Consider the following 18,804-nt stretch of genomic DNA (forward strand, 5'->3'; position numbering starts at 1 on the left):
GTCACTACGCTGCTGTCGCCAAGTCTGCTACGATTGCACACAGGTCTCCATGAAGTTCGAGATGAACAGCCGTTTGACCACTGGGTTGTCGTGGGCGAACAGCCGAACCAGCAGACTCTGCATCCAGTCAAACGTGAGTTGAACGGGCCACTGCCCCCTATCCTGCGGCTGCTTCGTACCGGTATCGACGATCAGGTAGCTCGTCAATAGGTCCGCCACCTGGGGCCACACTTGCTCGATCAGGTGCTGCTCGTGGTGCATCTGGATCACCTCCGACGCCGTCAGGAAGTTCTGCCATGTATCCACCCACGCTACCGTCTGCTTCACAACTTTCTCACTCATCTTCTTGTTGTTTGACGCCTCAGTCTCCGAGCTCATCGCACAGTGCAAGAATGCGACCTTCAGAATATGCAGCCCCTGCTTCCTCAGCAGCGCGTCACTGTGCCTCAATGCAACGCACACCAGTTTCTGCAGTCTCCTGTCTGCGATAAACTCCCGTGGGGCTTTTGGCATCACGATGCACACCAAGTACAGCATCTCCTGTGGGAAAATCTTCGTATTGGAGGAGTCCACATCACCCACGTCACACGCAGTGACCACCAAGTCCAGCAGCTCCAGATACAGCTCCATGGCGTCATCCCTGTCATTCTCAAGCAGCACCGGCACAATATGCAGCGCTACCGCCCTCAGAAACTCCGGGTACACTCTCCACTGCGTCGTAGCGAGTCTGCAAACCTGTGTAGCCATGTTGATCAACTCGCCCTCCTGGCGCAGCAACACACCCAGCAGCCCACACAGCGAGTCATAACTGAGCCCGTCGTCTTGAGTCTCCATTAACAATGCCTGTACCCTGTCAAAAGTGTTTTCCAGCGTCTGCTTGTCCACTTCACACTGCAGCAACGTCTGCACCATGCCCAGCGCCGCGTGATGTAGCCATGAGCAGCGTTGAGCCTGCAGCACCGGCAGCAGCACTTGGGTCATCAACGGCCCAGTCAAAAGCTGTGTCGACAGCTGATCTCCCGGCTGCAGATACTGACGCAGCAGCACTGCCGCCGCCACGAGCGTGAAGTGGAATTGTCGGTCGTGCTCTGCGGTGGATGGCAGAGGCGTCAACATGGCTACAAACTGCTCGGCGTCATCTCGGAAGAGCTTCTGCAGCTCCTCGCGGGGAAGGGCGAGGCCCGTGGCGACCAGTTCGAACTGCGCCTCGGCCTCCGCGACGCCCAGCTCTACGCGGGCCCTGTGCAGCTCGTGGAAACGCTGCCAGCGCGTCCAGCACACGGCGATCGCCGCTGCAGCCATGATGATGATCAAAACTGTCCAGCTGTAGCCATCTTGTGATTGGCTGGGGCGGGTGTAGCCATTTGCAGTCCCATTTCCAGTCCATCCGTCCGATCACGAGACCGACCACCTGCAAGAGACCTCCATGCACTTCTGTCCGTCGTGCGGCAACATCCTGCTCGTGGAGCCCGACGTGCGTACATGCTGCTTCCACAATGAGAATAAAAAACAAAAATGTAGCCATGTTGCTGACACGGTGTGTGTGCCATTATTGTGCTGCGTGCAGTCCGACGGCATGCGCTTCTTCTGCCAGACGTGCCCGTACCTGTTCCAGATCAACGACAAGCTGGAGAAGAAGGTGCCGCTGCAGCGCAAGCAGGTGGACGACGTGCTGGGCGGCGACGAGGCCTGGGAGAACGTGGACCAGACCGAGACCCGCTGCCCGCACTGCGAGTTCACCAAGGCCTACTTCATGCAGATCCAGATCCGCTCGGCCGACGAGCCGTCCACCACCTTCTACAAGTGCGTGCAGTGCAAGAAGCAGTGGAACGACTAGGCGTAGCGTAGCACAGCCAATCAATTCATTGCCTCCACCCACCTACACCACCTCTACAGCTTCCTTCGAGCAGATCGTGCCATGTGAATGCCACGCACTTCCAGCACTAGCGGTTCGGTTGGTAACCGATTGCTGTGGAGTTGCTGCTGATGCTGCTTGAATGGAGATTTAGACAAGTGCATTTTGGATGGAAGTACAGGCGGAGGTGGCGGCTGGACGTCGAACTGAAAGGGGGACGAGGTAAGGTCAGACTTGACAAATATTTTTTTTTCTTCTTCTTCTTCTAGCGGCTTACCCGTATCAGCGGCGAGACCAGTCGGTCTTGAAGAGGAGAAGATGCTTCGGTGCGATGGCGTTGTGGTCGATGGCCAAGTTTCGCTGACCGAAGTGCAGGAGCAGGAGGGGGTGGGAGGGATGGTTCCTCGGGCGCGGACTTTGCTGCAATCGTGCTCCGACGACTGGCGTGTAGTGGAGCTGGAGGGAGATAGAGAGCTGTTGGATGGCCGACTATCATGGGTGGTTCGAGGTCACCCCGCAACTCCGCTGCTGGGGCCTCTTCACTCTCCTTTGTTATGGTTTCAACGAGTTCTGAGGAGGTTTGTGCCTTGGCGTTTGTGTTCCCCGTGTTGCTATGCATCTGTACCCAGGACGATTGAAGCACGTCTGCGATGCTCGGTCGCTCTTGGGGTGTTTTCATAAGCATGCTGGTTACCAGATCGCGGGCTTGTGAAGAAACCACGGCAGAGCTCAATGGATCGTAACCACCTTGCGTGATTCGGAATACGACGGCAGGATACGACAGTGCGGCAAACGCAGGTTTCCCTCCCGAAAGCAGTTCATACAGCACGCAGCCAAGCGACCAAATGTCAGTAGCAAAGCCATGAGGCTCGCCTTCCAACAGCTCCGGACTCATATAAAGCGGGGACCCAACCACTGTGGAAGTCAAACCGTGTCCTTCAAGCTCTTGATCGGATGCGCTGCTAGGTAGAAGCAGCTTTGAAGTGCCGAAATCGCCGAGCACAATTTGCCCAGATTGGAAGAGAAAAACATTACCGCACTTTAAATCACGGTGTACAACGCGATGGGCGTGCAGGTGGTGAACTCCGTGTACGAGCTGGACAAATACTCGGCGTGCTTCGTCTTCTAGGATTGGCCCGGCGAGAGTTTGCAAATATTGCTCAAGGTCCCCTCCGTCCGCGTGCTCGAGGATAAGGACAAGGACCTGCTCGTTCGCTTCGGCACATTTGGCCCAGAAGGCTTCGTGGAACCTCACAATATTAGGGTGAGCGGGGAGTTGCTGGAGCAACGCTACCTCGTTCAGACATCTCATTCTACCAAGCACCACTATTATCAGCAGTAAGTCATTTTTTTTTTTCACGTGGTGAGCTCATCCTACCGCTCGTCGGAAGTGCGGAAAGTCAGATCGATCTCTTTCATGCAGACACGCGCTCCAGTCTCAACATGTTCACAATGGAATACCTGGTCGAGATATAGAACACAAGCAAAAGGAGAGAGGCGAGCTCTTTTCAGGCAAAATTATTTTTCAGATCGAGACTAACGCACTCACATCTCCGTAAGTTCCCCGACCGATGAGTGCCAGTCGCCTGTATTCATCACGGGACTTCACGGGCAGCTTTACCATCTCCATCCTGCTGGTGTCTTGGCTAGTTGAGTCGATCGCGACAAACTATGAACCCAACACGGTTCTTATCTTCGCTATATTTGTGCTGCTTGGATTCAATTCCACCGCAGAGCTTCTCCGCCCGAGTGGAAACACTTCACCGTGCTCTCCAGAATTTTGTACGGGATTGCTGTCGGTTCTTCGTGTACCCAGCTCCCACTCAAACCTTGACTCTGGCGAGACACAGAGAGCTGTACGAGCATTCATCAGACCTCACAGCTCAAGGATCAGGAAGGAAGCTTCACATTCCGCCAGCTTACCGTTCCGTGGATGTCCTTCGAGTAACCCGTAGTAAGGGGCTTCGTGGTCAATACGACCGTCGCCATGTCAGCGAGTGCAAGACTCTGTAGCACAGCGACACCAAATCTCATTAGTCCATGGCTGTGCCAACCTTCGTCTTCCTCATTATCGTACCAGAGGCCTCGATCCCGGCAGATCCGTGTCTGCGTGGCTTAACAGCACCACATTCGCAGCTCCCTACACGACACAACAACAAAGTGTCAGCAAACAACAACACAAAACAAAATAGCGTCGCCACCCACGTTCTTCTCCTGTGTGAGCGTCTTGCAGCAGCGGACAAAGTCGAGCACCGCCGCGTCTCCAAACGTCCACTTAAGTGCACTGACGTCGTCCAGCACAATAGACACTCCGCTTCCGTCCTCTTGGTCGACAAAGCTCTTCAACTTGTCAAACAGCGTGGCCCACCCTTCCCCCCTCTCCAGTTTGGTCCAGTCCAGCACTTGGAGCTGCTTCTTGGTCTGGCACGCAGCAAAGTTCACCCCCTACCACCAAATAGCGTCAAACCATACTGCCCCTGCATGGTCTCCATGGATTGACGCAGTGAACGCACCAGTTTGCGTCCGACCGCCGCATAGTGCTCGGGGGTGTTGGCACCTGCCACGAAACACACGCGGTGGCCAGTCTTGAGGAACAGCGACGCGAAGTGATGCACCAAAAAGGCCCCGCCAGCCTCCACGCAGTCCTGAAGCAGCACCAACTGCCCCCGAGGCGCCGACGTCGGCGACCAGGCCAACGAGTCCCCGAGGTGATACAGAGCCTCCGCCATCCGTTTCTGCAGTGTGAGACCAGAGACAAGACAAGGCAAGACTACATGTTCATCTATCCACCTTATCCATACATCTCTTCATGAACTTTTGATCGCGTTGTTGGAGTCTTCAGCCGCCAGCGGGTAGAGCGGGATGGAGAGCAGTCTACGTACGCCAATATCGCCCCAATCATAGCATTGAAAGGGACCATGAGCTCGGTGGAATATCCACCGGAAGCCAGCACGCTGAAGGATGTCGCCTCACCATCTAGAATCTGCTACCAATTTCCACAGTACGCGGAGCCACCTGCAAGAATCGGAGGCGGGTACCGGTATGGAACTATACGCGCGTGCGCCAAGAGCTGGTCGGTCCATGATCAAAAATGGGAAACGTTGGTGTTTGGTACTGGGATGGAAACGAGCGTTGAGGAGAGATGAGTGGCTGTACTCGACGAAGATCTGCGAGCCTGGGTTCCACTTGGTGGATAGATCATCGAGGCGTAGATTGGTGCAGGTATTTCAAAGTCGTAGAGGTGGAGGGGGGAGTCGCTCGATTGGAAGCCCGCCGGCAGCAACCCGTCGCTCATGTTTAACTCGGATCAGCAGCACGGAGGATAAGAGTGGGTGTTTTGTGTTGGTGATAGCTGGAGACGCTCGCCATTGTCAAGTTGTAGTCGTGGATTTGGTGGAACGTATCGGAGGTGTCGGGTCTGTCGAACAAGATGCAATGTCTTGTCAACATCATCACAACAAGATCCGACAAAGTCGCGCCACAGTGCGTCAATTTCATGTCGCTCGCCCGAAATCTTCAGGCGGTGGCAGTCAGGCCCCGCGAGGTAGCACGATGGAGTTGATACAGCCCAGAGGCGCACTTGTAGCAAGCACTGCGGTAGTTCACGTAGCGCTGAAGCGTGAATATGTAAAGCCAAGAACTCCCAGACCAAAAACGTTATCTGCACTAAGCGATTCAGAACGCACTGCGTGCGGGGTCGAGGCATAACAGACGCCTTTTCCTTCTTGACCATCTCAACCAGGGTGATGGCGCGACCTGTATGAGTGTCGTGGCTGCATTAGCTGCCTTAACTGCGACTTGTTGAATCTTCATAGTAGTTGCAACCGCCCCGATTTGGTTTTGACGGCGATACAGCAATTCCTTCATGCTGGTAGCTGTCCCAAGCAAGCCCAGAACCCAGAGAAAAAGATTATCCGGCCAACCAAGTCTGGCCACGACACAACCAGGACTGTCTCGAACTCGTTCAGAAGCCGAGCTGTCCATTCGTCGTTGTACATGCACCATTTTACCCGATCGAACCCGGTTACGCTGGGATCGTACTGTTCAACACGATAATAAGTATTATACCCACACTTGAGATGAGGCCTATTGCGCAGTCAGTAGCGAGCACTGCAATGCGTCGGCGGGCTTCGTTTTCGCGATACGGCAATGCATCGATGATCACGGACGACCAGCAGTTGAGTGCCATGAAAAATCGATTGAGCAATGTGCTTGGCAGGAACCAGCTCATACGATAGATACCCTTGGATTGTCTGCAGGCTCGTCTCGACAACCTTGTGAGACAGATAACGTTCCTAAGGTCATGACTTAAAGAAGTGCAAAATCGTTTTACCGGGATACGATTCGGAAAACTGACACATTTGGTTGTTCAAAGCGTTGTGCAGTCATATACTGCAGCGAGGCTTACTTCCCAGAGTGCACCACGAGTCTAATGCCTCCTTGTCCTCGCTAAAACCTAGTCACTTTTCCGGCCCACTGCCACGCAAGCCCCGATAGAATTCATTATTGGGGCCCTCTTCATCGCTGTCGCTTACGCTATCAGGCTTATTGTGCTCGACCGTGCTGACTCGAAGCACTCCTGCTCCAGAGACCACACTTCGTTTCGGGATCTTACGTAGCACCAAGTACTCGTCCTCGTACAAATGCTCAGGCAGCGTCGTGCGAATCTCTCGGTTCTCCACCAAGTCCCGAACGCGGAACAGAGGCCCCAGCCGGCCAGAATCGACGTCCAACAGAATCACGTCGCGGTAGCCGTGCTCAAGGAGATGCTGGGCCCAGGTCATCGCATGATCTTTGCTTGCGAATAACGACACGAACGGAGTTGGCTCGCAGCTGCACCACGTGAGATGCGCCTCGACTGTCGCCTTGAAGTCGTTCGGGCTCTTGAATGAAGGCTTGGCTCGGGCTTTCAGCGACGGATTGCCACTGTATCGAACTCGGTACAGCCTAGCGGGTATTTGGTCCTCTCTACACTCATATTGAGCCACGATCTTGGACGTCGTAGAAGGCATCGGTCTCTGACAGTCTGAACGAATTGAGAAATGGGTCGTAGTAGAAGAAAACGAACGACCTGCGCTCGCTCGTGTGTGAAGCCACTGATCACATATCACCACAACGCACAGGCCGTCATGGCGGAGAATCTAGACGCGGAGAATGAGATAAAACGCTGAACCAGCAAATGCCCGTGCAAAACTGTCGCGGAATCTACTGGTATCCAGTTAAGGCTATGTGAGCTGAAGAAACGTTGGTTGAGCATGGACTAACTGCATGGAACCTCGTTGTACGTGCACGAACATGTGATAGACCTTTACTAATACTTTCTTCAACTAACTACTTGTAACTTTAGCCAAGGAAGACATCGTCGTCCTCATTTGACTCGTGGCTGCTCCTCCCAAAACTACCGGTGTCCTCACTCGAATATTCATCATTGCAGGACAAGTACGTCTCTCGAATGATGCTCCGTCGCGTGATCTTCCGCAGCACCAGGAACTCGTCGTTGTACATGCTCTCGGGCAGCAGCGTGTGGATGTCGCTGTCCTGCACCAGGTACCGGACGCGGAACACGGGGCCCAGCTTGGCCGCGTCGACCTTGAGCAGGAACGCGTCGTCGTAGCCGAGCTCGAAATGCCTGCGCGCCCACTTGACCGCAAGCTCGCGGGTGCCGAACAAGGACATGAAGGGCGTCGGCACGCGGTTGGACCAGTTGAGGTGCAGCTCCACCGCGCGCTTGAACTGCTGCTTGGTCTTGAACGCCGGCTTGGCCCGCGCCTTGAGGGACTGGCCCGTGTAGCGCACGCGCCACAGCACCCTGGGCACCTCCTTGCCGTCGCACTGGTAGCGCGCGGCGATCTCCGACGACTTGGACGACAGCATCAGCATTATTGGTGTCACAATCCTAGCAAGTTCCGAACTGAGACCGAGGCGGTTGGCCCCGAGTGCGCGAGCGGTGCCATTACCTTTGCCATGGAGCCACCAGGTGTCGATAGGTAACTATGTACAGATATCATATCCGCGATCGCACCATCTCTTCCCGCCCATCGTCTCCTCCACCAGGGTGAGCGAGCATCCGCCACGTCGGACGAGATATGGCTACAGTGGAGTCCGAGGGTACTGCAGTCGAACTTGAAGTCAAGCGGGCTACTCTACTCCTCCACCTCGATTCCGCGGAACTGGTCCCGGTGAGTGGCTCCGCGCACCGGGTGATCGGACCAGCACTGCCCCGGGAAGAACTGGCAACGGCCTCGCCCCACTCAAATGGCGGCCGCACATTCCAACTCGACGTCGAGCAGCAAGTTGGTTTCGGCTGATATCTCTCATCCATGCTGCCTCCCCTTCAACTGTCCGGAGACAGCTCCATTGCGTGGGCGTTGCTCGCCGGTGGGTTGGTCTCGGTCTTCGTTGCGGCTAGCTACGCAGGTACGCGGTTCGATTCTCCGGACGGAGCTGCTCGAGTGTCGTACTTGCCGTCGTGGCTTCCGGTGGTCGGGAACACCGTCGAGTTGGCGACGAACGTCGAGCGATTCCAGGAGTGGGTGGCCGAGCGAAGTCTGCAGCGCGATGGCAAACCCTTCGCGCTGCGGCTGCTGGGCAAGAACGACGTGGTGTACCTCGCGAGACCGGAGCACTTCGAAGAGGTGCTCAAGACGCAGAGCAGTAACTTCAACAAGAGCGACAGCACGCGAGAAATCTTCGACGACTTCTTGGGCGAAGACATCGTCCTCATCTACGGCAAGCGCTGGCAGTTCCACCGCAAAATTCTGGCGGGCCTGTTCACCACTCGAGCGCTGCGCGAGTACATGACGCCGATTGTCCAGGAAAACGTGCTGCTCCTGCAACAGATCTTGACGAAGGCGAGCAAAATCCACGAGAGCTTCGATGCGAGCAAGCTCTTGCAGCACTTCACCATGGACACCATCGCGGAGATCGGATTTGGCTACAAACTGAGGAGCCTCACAGCGGGTAAAGTACATCCGTTCGAGGCCGCGTTCGACGACGCGAATCGCATCTCAACCGAACGGTTCACAATACCCACTTGGATCTGGAAACTCAAGCGCTGGCTGAATGTCGGGAGCGAGCGGCGTCTTCGCGAGGCTATCGGCGAGACGAACGACTTGCTAATGAAACTCATTTCTAGCGCAATGGAACGGGCCAACAATGGCGAAGCGGCGAAGAACAACATTGTTTCGCTGATCGTGAACAGGATGAAGAACAGTGGCCAGGAGATCACGCCCACCGAAGTGCGCGATATTTCTCTCGCGGGCCTGGAGGCCGGGAGGAACACGACTGCAGATGGTATGAGGTGGTTATTCCACGCGTTGAGTCACAATCCGCGCGTGCAGGCGAAGCTTCGCGCTGAAACCCGTGCCAAGTTACCGAAACTCGGAGAATCAGAAACCTACGTGCCTTCGCACGAGGACGTCCAGGAGCTCCCGTACCTCGAAGCCACCATCCTGGAACTCCTCCGTTTGTATCCACCCGTCCCGAGCATTCCTTACCACTGTGCCCGAGACACAGTGTTTGCGGACGGCACATTCATCCCTGCCAACACGGACATCCTCCTGACTCTCTACAGCGCTGGAAGGCTAGCAAGCGTCTGGGGCAAGGATGCCACAAAGTTTTCTCCTGAGAGATTCCTCGACGAGAAGACGTGCGAGTTGCTCAAGGACCCGCCGGCGAAGTACTCGGCGTTCAGTGACGGGCCTCGCATTTGCCTCGGTCGCAGCTTGGCCATGCTGGAGCTAAAAGTTGTGGTGGCGACGGTTGTTGGTCGCTTCAAGTTGATCGAAGAGCCTGGACAAGAAGCCCGACCCATTTTGGACCTCACCATTGGCATGAAGAACCCGCTCATGCTGCGAGTTGAATCTGCACTGCAGCAAGAACAAGCCGCGTCATCGTAAATGGCAGGGAGCCGCTTGGGAAGTATCGGGTGGATGCAAGGGACAAACACGTTTCAGAAGCCTTGCATCGTGTATTGCATCGTTAGTGTGAGTATTAGACACTGCTCGGCGGCAATTATCAAGCAACTAAGGCAACCTCTTCAGGTACAGACCATACATCACGGCCACTTTTGCATACTCCTTCTTCACATAGGGTTCAGCGTTCAGCAACTCGGTTAGATTCTCCAAAGTTTTGCCTTGCACCTTCCACTCCTGGAACGTTCCTTTCATATCGCTGGGACTCGCAGTGCGCAGGGTGTCGAGCGTGCTCTTCTTAAGCCACCCACCGAGAATGTTTTCATGAGTCTCAAAGTACGCGGCGACGCGTGCGAGTTCGCCCTCTCTGGTGGGTGCAGCCCGCAAAATTGCATCGATGTTGATAGTGTGAGCTTGAGTTTGCGCGCGTTCAGCACGCAAGAGTTGAGCGAATTCTTCAAGGTGGGTCTGACTCATTTGGAACCGCTCCTCATTCTTGTTCTCGCCCTCCAAGTCGTTCATGTTGTAGCTTCTCAAGTGGCGCCGTCGCGTGATCCGCGCCTGGTTCGCGGTGTCCGTTGCCGTGCTGGGAACTCTTTTTTCGTCAGCAGTCGAGGCAGCATCGCTGATGGCGAAGAAAGCGGCCACTGCCACGAACAACACGCAGCTCAGACGCATGGGGCTCGCTCAGTCCGTCAGTTAGGGTCTGGAGAGGTGCTGCTGCAAAGGCAGATTGCGAAGTGAGAGTTGCTGTTCAAGTGGTAAAACAGATTGAGTTTGGTAGTTCAGGTGTCCCCGCTGAATCTGCAACCGCCATCGGCTATCTACCGCGAACACAGAGTCTGCCAGTGCACAAGATTTGCCATAGCTGTCTGGTGAGATGTACTGCATTAGTAAGATCATTGCGGGAAAATGTCTCTCTGCGGGAAACATCGAGTGCCTAGATCTCGGTAGAAAATGAAAGGCCCACAATAAACATTATATCTTAGATCAGGGCATCATTGCGTGCGTCAAGAGTCTCTTCACGCGCATTAAGGTCGGGGATAACATTGATCGGTATATAGTAGGGTTGCCGCAGGAGAAGATTTCAATCTACACAGCGTTAAGTTGGGCGTCACAGGCTTGGAATGCTGTAACTCCGGCCACTATCAGGAACTGCTGGATGCATTCTGGCATCGTATCTAGCGCAAACTCAGCTATGTTGATCCGTAACATTCTTCATTAAAAACAGTACATTTGCGTCTATAAAAGCAGTACATTAGCGTCTATGCGCAACCTGTGCAGATATTGTAACCTCGAAGTTTTTTTTTGTCCCACCTTTGCAGATTCAGCGGGGACACCTGTTTATGGTAGCATCCGTGAAGCTTGCGAGGATAATCGTTGCTGACAGAGCCAAGCACAGAATAGCATAGCCAGGCATGAGGTATTGCGCGAAAGGTATCATTGAACCTTTGCCTGGTTCACGGTATCACCGAGGTAAAGCCAGAATATTGTCGTTGAATTTCCTCGATGCATATCCCAGTACCGCCATCATTTCACGTCCTATCTAGCATGAGCTCCTCTTCCGAAGCGCTGTCACTCCAGGCAAAGAGTTCGTCTTCCGAAGCGCTGTCGCCAAAGCGCTCGTCGACGAGGTCACTATCACCATCAAAGAGCGTCTGCTCATCTGCTTCAGCATCGCTACCCAGGTCCATGCTTGGGCAAGCGCGAGCCCAATGAGGGAGAGAAGTGAAAGGGGGGAGGGCCTCGCGTGAAAGGCGGGAAGTAACCGGAAAATGTCAATTGAAAAATCAGGTGAACCGTTGAATTTCTCTCTCGTAAGACGGTTGCACGGTGATACTCGCCTGCTTCCTGCACAATTGAACCGTGGTTTTCATGCCGTCGACGTCGATGTCTAAGTTCCTTTTATATTCAACAGTCAATCCGTTTTGTCCATGCCTATAATAATAACCAAGTGGATGGCACTCTGTTCACCACTGTACAGTTTAACTCACGGATTGTATGTAACTTCTTAAAGGTCCTTGTGAAACTGTCATTTTTACAGTGAGAGAGCTAAGTGACAAAAGTTAACCTAAACCACAAATTGTTCACTGTCACATTTTTTAAATAGAATAGCCTACTTGTGACCTCTTCACTGTTACATGAGGTCACAAATATGTCGTGGATTTGTGACAGCTGCATAATTCACTGTTACATGAGGTCACAAGCGATGTCGTGGATTTGTGATAGTTGCACAATGCCGGTCCATGCACTATTCGTTGAAGGGCTAAATTAGTTTTGACGCAGCGTGTATTTCGTTGGATCGTGCTAGAGCAACCAAAAATGCACAGAACGAGAAAGGTTGATAAAATAACTCGATCCACTGGCCATAGTACTTCGAAGTACACCAGTAGTACGGCACCACATGTACGCTACTAAGTAACAGAACAGTACCTAGGGAAAATACTAATACATGGTACAGTACTAGATGCACATACATACACAACATTTTATGACAAAGTTATGCAACGCTAGAACTGCGGATGGAGGGAAATTGAGTGAATACCTATTAATAATGGTTATTACAGTACTCCTGGCTTGTTACTGCACTTGGAAATGTGGAGATCCAGATAGTGATCCTCCTGATTGTGATAATGTATCCCACATGAGTGGATGAATTCCTGCTTTGCATGTCTTATCCCGCCGCCATGTGCTACCGAGGATAAAAGCTCTGTTGCTAACCTGCAGCAGTGAGAAGAACGTGTCGTCCTCGTTTTATAGGCTTTAAACGAGCAGTGACTTCTGCGTCAGTCATGATGCACAGCGTCAGACTGTGCGCGGCCTCGCGAGCTGAAGGCCAACCGGGCAAACAAGATTGCGCCAATTTTGGAAACCGATGTAGCATCGGGCAATGCCAATCTCAACGCAAATCCCCATGTCGTCCGCATTTCCGTATGCCAGGATAAACCTTCGAGATGGGGATGCGCCGTGGAAGACGATACCGATAATTACCTGTGTGATGTCGTGGTGTAAGGTGTACAGCGGGTGCAGGAAATGAGTATCCACCCTAATTTCATAGTGATTATGAATGTCATACAAAAATCAAGTCAAACTTGAAGTTGAAGTCGATTAGCCGTTAATACTTGGTATGACCACCATTACTCTTACGCACGGCCTTCAGTCGCTTGGGCATTGAGAGGGTGCACTTCGCCACGATATTGTCATCAGTGTTAGCCCATATTTCACGTAACTTCACTTTTAAATCACTAATTGACGAGGCAGGGTTGCGATTTAGTTTCCTTCTGAAAGCGTACGATGGACTGGACGCCATCTCCAGGTGAATCGTTATCTTGCGCTGGCTCAAGCCAGCCGCCCATTTCTTGACAACGCGCTCGCGGAGGTCCTTGGAGTACTGGTGTCGTTTTGTGCTAGTCATTGCCTCGGCAATGAAGGAGTGAGACCGAAGCAGCTCAAGCGAACGGAGTTGTCTTGGAGCAAATTTTTTGCAACATAACAATTTTAATACAAAAACTAAGTAAAAATCGAAGACGAGATTTGCTAGCCAGTGACGGCACCGGTTGCAGTGATTGGCGGAACTTTAGGGATTCGTTACGATTCCGCCAATTAGAGATGTGCAAGCCTGGAGAGATAACGATTTGGAATCGAATGGTGGTAGTCTCGCGTCAATTCGCTTCGTATTGAAGTCACATCGACCAAAAACATCTCAAGTTTTGTATACCCATACAAATTACTGTTGTTGGGGTGGATGCTCATTTCCTGCACCCGCTGTACGGTGTTCTCTATGGGAGCATGAACACTTCTCATGGCTCGCACTGGCAATCGAGTTCCCCACACATCAGCACCTTACAGCATCCACCACGGCGATCGTCGTGGCCTAGAGCTACATGAACTGTAGTCATCCATGGCCCTCTCATACATCTAAGTGCAGTAGTGTGTACCTATGTACCCAATCCACTGGTACATGGGTACACTTCCCTGCCATCCCTTCATTGGTCTTTTTCCGTCCAATCCCGTCGCGCCGTCCAAACGAGAGCGCCACCGCCCAAATAAACCCCGCGCCAAGCCCACTCGGCCGAGAAAAACCTCTGGAGCCTGCAGCCCAAGGCGCGTCGCCAATCACATCCCGGCGCGCTTCACTTCAACTTGCCGCATGAGCTCGACGCCGCCCGCGCTGGGCAACATGCTGCCGCTGGCGCCGGACGTGGGCGCGGCCGCCGTGGCTCTGGGCGCGCCCGCCGCCAAGAAGAAGAAGCCCGGGCGCACGCCCAGCCTCATCTGGCAGCTGCTGACCGACGAGCCGGACCCGCAGCGGCGCAACGCGTCGGCCTGCAAGCACTGCAAGCAGCAGGTGCTGTACTACAAGAAGTCGGAGCAGGCCATCCGCCACCTCAAGAAGTGCGCGCAGTTCCAGGAGCTGCAGCACCAGTACGCCTTCGTGCACCAGTTCTCGGACGTGCTGCCGCTCTACAACCAGAAGATCAACGCCAAGGGCCCCGCCAAGAAGCGCGCCAAGGTGGACCCGACTCAGGCGCAGGCCCAACGGGCTCAGGCTCAGGCCCAGGCGCAGCAGGCTCAGGCCCAGGCTGAAGCTCAGCTGCAGGCGCAGATGCAGCAGCTCCAGGCTCAGGCGCAGCAGGCCTCGGTCATCACCAGCAGCGCGCTGGACCAGGCCGCCGTGCAGCACGCGCAGGTCATGAACCAGATGGCCATGCAGCAGAGCATGCCCGAGAACCTCATGGACCCTGCGACCATGGGCATGGCGCTGAAGGACGACGGCAAGGACAAGATGGGCGCCGGAGCCAAGGAGAGGAAGAAAAACGGCCCGCTGTCCAAGACCCAGAGCGAGCGCTTCGAGGAGGCCATCGCCATGCACGCCTACGTGACGGGCATGGCGTTTGAAGCCGTGGAGGAGTCCCATTTGGGCAGGGCGATGACCATCCTCAAGCCTAATGTGAAGCTCCCCGACAAGAAAAGACTGGAGACGGATCTGCTCACTCGATGCTTTGACAAGATGAACAAGCAGGTGTGGGGGTGTCTGACGACCAACCCTGGACGCGTGTGCTTGAAGCGAGACGCGTGGTCGAATTTGAACTTGTACAACACCAACAACCCCGAGGAGCTGTACGTGACGTACATGGCGGTGAATAACGAGAAGCGCTTCTTCTTGGAGTCGGAGAAGGCCCCTGGGGACGAATCGCAGTACAACTCGATCATGATGGCACAAGATATTAAACGCATGATGCAACCGATGGTGAGCAATGTGAGCGGCGTGGTCACGGGTAGCACAGAGTATCACTCGCGAGCGTGGGATATGCTCAAGGCAGAATACCCGACCAAGTTCTTCTATGGTTGCATTTGTCACGCTCTGCACTTGGCAATCATGGACATCTTCGGCCCCGAGAAATCGGTGGAAAATGACCCCAGGCGACTGACCCCACAGGTTCCGATGGATTTCCCGTTCCAGGACCTCGTGGAACTCACCAATAACTGCAACGAGCTGCTGGCGTTTTTCAGCAGCTATCAGTATACGCAGAAGTTCAAAATGTTCGACGCCCAGTTGATCCACACGATGAAGGGGTTTGCAAACGCGACATCTACAATGTCGTGGGGCACACTTGCCGCACGCTTTCGAGTACTGATGCAGTCTGAAGACGTGCTACAGTCGATCGTGAGTGACCCGGAATTCGTTGGCCCGAACTCTCCTGAGCACCAGCGAGCAACCCGACAAAGCATCAAGGAGTTTGTACTCAATCTGAACTGGAAGCTGACACTGGAGAAGGCAATCACCATCTTGACCCCAATTGAGCTCATCTTGTACAAGTTTCAGGACGATCGGGCCCCGATTTCAGAGGTTTACTTCGAGTCCAAGCATCTGCTAACAGACTTTGATGCTGTTTTCGGGCTTACGACAGTTGAGCTCGAGTACATCAAGAAGGTGGTCACAGAGCGATGGCAGTATGTACTGAGCGAGGCACACGGACTGGCATTCTTACTCGACCCGCGATATATAGGCAAATCAATGACACGGGACTATCGTGAGCAGATCGAGGAACTGATTTTCAACTTTCCAGAAACAGATCAGGATGTGGGGGTAAACGAAGACCGCAAGCGGGCGATGACAGCGGAATACATGGACTACGTTATCTACGCCAAGAACCAGCGCAATAACCGGACGTACAAGTGGGAGATGCTTGAGAAGGGTAACCGGTCGCCGCTGCAGTTCTGGCAGATGGATGCGGATGACTGGCCGCACCTCAAGTCGTTGGCTCTCACTCTTTTTTCATTAGCACCCAGCAGCGTTGCGTCAGAGAAGGCGCTGTGCAAGACCACACTGACCCAGTCAAGCCGGCGAAACAAGCTCAGTTTTGACGACATGCGGCGACTGGCATTCATCTGCATCAACGACTCGCAGTTCTCGGGTAATCGCGTAAGCGGCGAGGTGCAGAACAACACGCTGCCAGATTTTACAATGGGAGACACAGCACTTTCTCCAGACGGAATGATGATGTGGATGATTTGAGGCAAGACCTTTAATGTGTAAGTGTGATTCGAGGCGTTTGAGTTTGAATACCATTGCCTTCAATCACTAACACATGTGTTGATCTCGACGCCATTACTGGATCAAGTATCTAATAGTGTATTGTACCTTTCGTTCCTATAAGAAGGGATTGCCGAAATCCAGCTACACGTACTGTTTAGAGTATGTAAAGCTGATCGAAGGCATCACGACCGTCGCAATTTTGCCAAAACTGAATTTCTCAGGCAAAATCAATTCTAACGTTACATTGTTTGGCCGCCGTTTTGGTAAGAAAATACCGTTGATTGCACTTCTCGTGTTCACGGTAAAATAAAGTTTTACCATCGCTGATATCCCTAAACCGCGATTTTGGGCAATCGCGAGCACGCCCTTAGGCAACAAACAGTTCAAGTAACCAACCTGAATAACGCGACTCAGAAAATCATTGTTTCACCGCTGACAAATTGGCTGCTTTCTTTAGCTTGTCAATAGCTCGCTGATGCTTTCGCCGAGCACTCATAACGGCGGTGAATCTTTCTCAGGATTCGCGACAACGTCTTCGACTAACTATTTACTTGCTTCAGTGCTGGCGCTCCTCGAAACCGAAAAAAAGTGCACGCATATCAGGTGTTTCCACGTTCAGCAACAAGACATGTTTGATGCAATCTGTTTTTGGTGAGGCCAAACGGATCGACCCATTGACTCCGAATCTGTCCTGGATCTCGTGTGTATAACGAGTGACGCACACGATGAGAACTCCCGTCATGGAACCGAATCTATCTTTCAGTTCGTCGAATCCCTTGAAAACTAACGCAAACTTTTTACACTCTTCGATGATGTTGGGTCTGTTAAAAAGCAGATTTCTTGCAGTTTTTGACCACAGGGCCCGGAATCAAGGTTCGCCCAGTCTGTTCAACACGACGTGTCTTCTTCTTTTTGGCGGGATTTGAAACGAAACACCCACGCTGTGCAACAAAGATTGCATCAGCGGACGAGGAATGCGGCAGTGGCTGGAAGTACAGACACACATCACGTGGCATTTCAACCGGACAGTCGAGAATGAGCTTAATCAACCTCGGCCATGTTGAAATTTCTCGCTTGTACACTGTACTGGGTCCTTGTTCGGACGCTTTCCACCAATGCGTTACCCAAGCACTGCTAAGGCTTCAAGTCTCCGTAGGCAGGAAGACTCGCCGCCGTTTCCTAGCGTAGTTATTTCAGCACTTCACGCGTCCCTTGTTTGTACTTGATACCCTCGGTCCCTTGTCAACTCACTAGCTATGCACTGTACTGGATCCCTGTCCGAACGCGTACCACCTGTGCGTTATCCAATACTGCTAAAGTTTCAAGTCTCCTTAGGCAGGGAGACTCGCCGCTGTTCCTAGCTAAGCTTGTCAACAATCAACACTCACTTGATCTGTCTCTTCTTGGGTCTCTTGGGTCGCTTGTGTCTCTTACTTACTGGCTGTTATTGCTGCGCCTTCCTTGCAGTATTAGTTAGTGGGTCGTGGCTAGTTTTACACTCCAGCAAGTGTCCCTTTGGTATATCGTATATTCTTGTTCCGCACGGGAGACACCCACGCAATACATGTGTTTCGTCGACCGCCGTCGACTCATCAGTCCACTCGGAATCCAACTACCCTCAGACGCATGTAAGCATAGCCTACAATATTCCCCCTGAATTGAATCTTATCGTAGGCCCGACATATCTAAGCTGTCAACTCGCACCATAGTCGCGTGGGGCCGTGCCTAAGATACAATTCTACCTAACCTATCTGACTACTTGCTATTGCTTTTTATTTCCCTTTTGTGTCACCTTCGGATGCCTACTCCGTCGGCCTTTTTGACTTATTATCTTTTTCTGTCTTTTTATGGAGAGCCACTTCCCTTGCTTTTTTATTGGCATCTCCTTTCTTTCGGGATTTTTCTTTTCTTTTCAAATTACCGGCACACTACCACTACTCTACTAGAGACCTGCGTTTCCATCTTGAGTCTTGCCATGTTGTAATCCATATATCTTCCATCGAAATCATTCACTCGTAAATTTGTCCATTCGTAATTCAAGTCTTGACTTTCTTCGTAAATCCATCGCGCTTATTTCAATCCCAAACTCTCCTTTTCGACAATACCCATTGCCGTTCTAAACTTTTCAAACTTCACTCGGTCCAACGCTTTCGTTAGCGTATCCGCAGTCATTTCCTCGGTCTTATGGTAGGTGAGAATCATCTCCTCCTTATCAACATGTTCATGCACAAATCGAAATCGTACATCGATGTGTTTTGAGCGCTGGCTCGTTTCTTGGTTCTTTGCAATCGCTATCGCGCCTTGGTTATCCACATGTAGGCGAATGCCACGGTCAATCACATATCGTAACTTGAGATCAGCGAAAATCATCCTCAACCACAAAATTTCTTTCGTAGCTTCAGACAGAGAAATGTATTCAGCTTCCGCCGTCGATGCTGCCACAGTAGGCTGTTTCTTAGATCGCCACGAGATCGCTCCACCATTCATGAGAAATA

The 18,804-nt window shown here is 52.8% G+C and overlaps 7 protein-coding genes across 7 annotated transcripts; 3 read left to right on the top strand and 4 right to left on the bottom strand.

Moving 5' to 3' along the window:
- Positions 1-27: 27 nt before the first annotated feature.
- IUM83_15196 (SpoU rRNA Methylase family) lies at positions 28-1,302 on the bottom strand (the record flags this gene model as incomplete). Its single annotated transcript, XM_067939996.1, has 1 exon — positions 28-1,302. The coding sequence occupies one exon, from the start codon at positions 1,300-1,302 to the stop codon at positions 28-30; it is 1,275 nt and encodes a 424-aa protein (XP_067794542.1).
- A 124-nt stretch (positions 1,303-1,426) lies between these two features.
- On the top strand, positions 1,427-1,837 carry IUM83_15197 (transcription factor s; the record flags this gene model as incomplete). The annotated part of the gene is made up of 2 exons (XM_067939997.1): positions 1,427-1,474; positions 1,568-1,837. 2 exons carry the CDS (start codon positions 1,427-1,429, stop codon positions 1,835-1,837), a joined length of 318 nt encoding a protein of 105 aa, XP_067794543.1.
- Positions 1,838-3,574: 1,737 nt separating this feature from the next.
- On the bottom strand, positions 3,575-6,867 carry IUM83_15198 (elongator complex protein 6; the record flags this gene model as incomplete). Its single annotated transcript, XM_067939998.1, has 6 exons — positions 3,575-3,709; positions 3,779-3,862; positions 3,933-3,995; positions 4,061-4,300; positions 4,369-4,590; positions 6,391-6,867. 6 exons carry the CDS (start codon positions 6,865-6,867, stop codon positions 3,575-3,577), a joined length of 1,221 nt encoding a protein of 406 aa, XP_067794541.1.
- Positions 6,868-7,198: 331 nt separating this feature from the next.
- IUM83_15199 (uncharacterized protein) lies at positions 7,199-7,821 on the bottom strand (the record flags this gene model as incomplete). Its single annotated transcript, XM_067939999.1, has 2 exons — positions 7,199-7,714; positions 7,813-7,821. The coding sequence occupies 2 exons, from the start codon at positions 7,819-7,821 to the stop codon at positions 7,199-7,201; spliced, it is 525 nt and encodes a 174-aa protein (XP_067794503.1).
- A 354-nt stretch (positions 7,822-8,175) lies between these two features.
- IUM83_15200 (Cytochrome P450 86A2) lies at positions 8,176-9,753 on the top strand (the record flags this gene model as incomplete). Its single annotated transcript, XM_067940000.1, has 1 exon — positions 8,176-9,753. One exon carries the CDS (start codon positions 8,176-8,178, stop codon positions 9,751-9,753), a length of 1,578 nt encoding a protein of 525 aa, XP_067794482.1.
- Positions 9,754-9,879: 126 nt separating this feature from the next.
- Positions 9,880-10,446, bottom strand: IUM83_15201 (putative secreted RxLR effector protein; the record flags this gene model as incomplete). The annotated part of the gene is made up of 1 exon (XM_067940001.1): positions 9,880-10,446. The coding sequence occupies one exon, from the start codon at positions 10,444-10,446 to the stop codon at positions 9,880-9,882; it is 567 nt and encodes a 188-aa protein (XP_067794476.1).
- A 3,472-nt stretch (positions 10,447-13,918) lies between these two features.
- On the top strand, positions 13,919-16,288 carry IUM83_15202 (putative transposase; the record flags this gene model as incomplete). Its single annotated transcript, XM_067940002.1, has 1 exon — positions 13,919-16,288. The coding sequence occupies one exon, from the start codon at positions 13,919-13,921 to the stop codon at positions 16,286-16,288; it is 2,370 nt and encodes a 789-aa protein (XP_067794480.1).
- Between the last annotated feature and the right edge of the window lie 2,516 nt (positions 16,289-18,804).

The sequence above is a fragment of the Phytophthora cinnamomi genome (assembly GCF_018691715.1).
Source record: "Phytophthora cinnamomi strain GKB4 chromosome Unknown Contig24, whole genome shotgun sequence".
NCBI lineage: Eukaryota > Oomycota > Peronosporomycetes > Peronosporales > Peronosporaceae > Phytophthora > Phytophthora cinnamomi.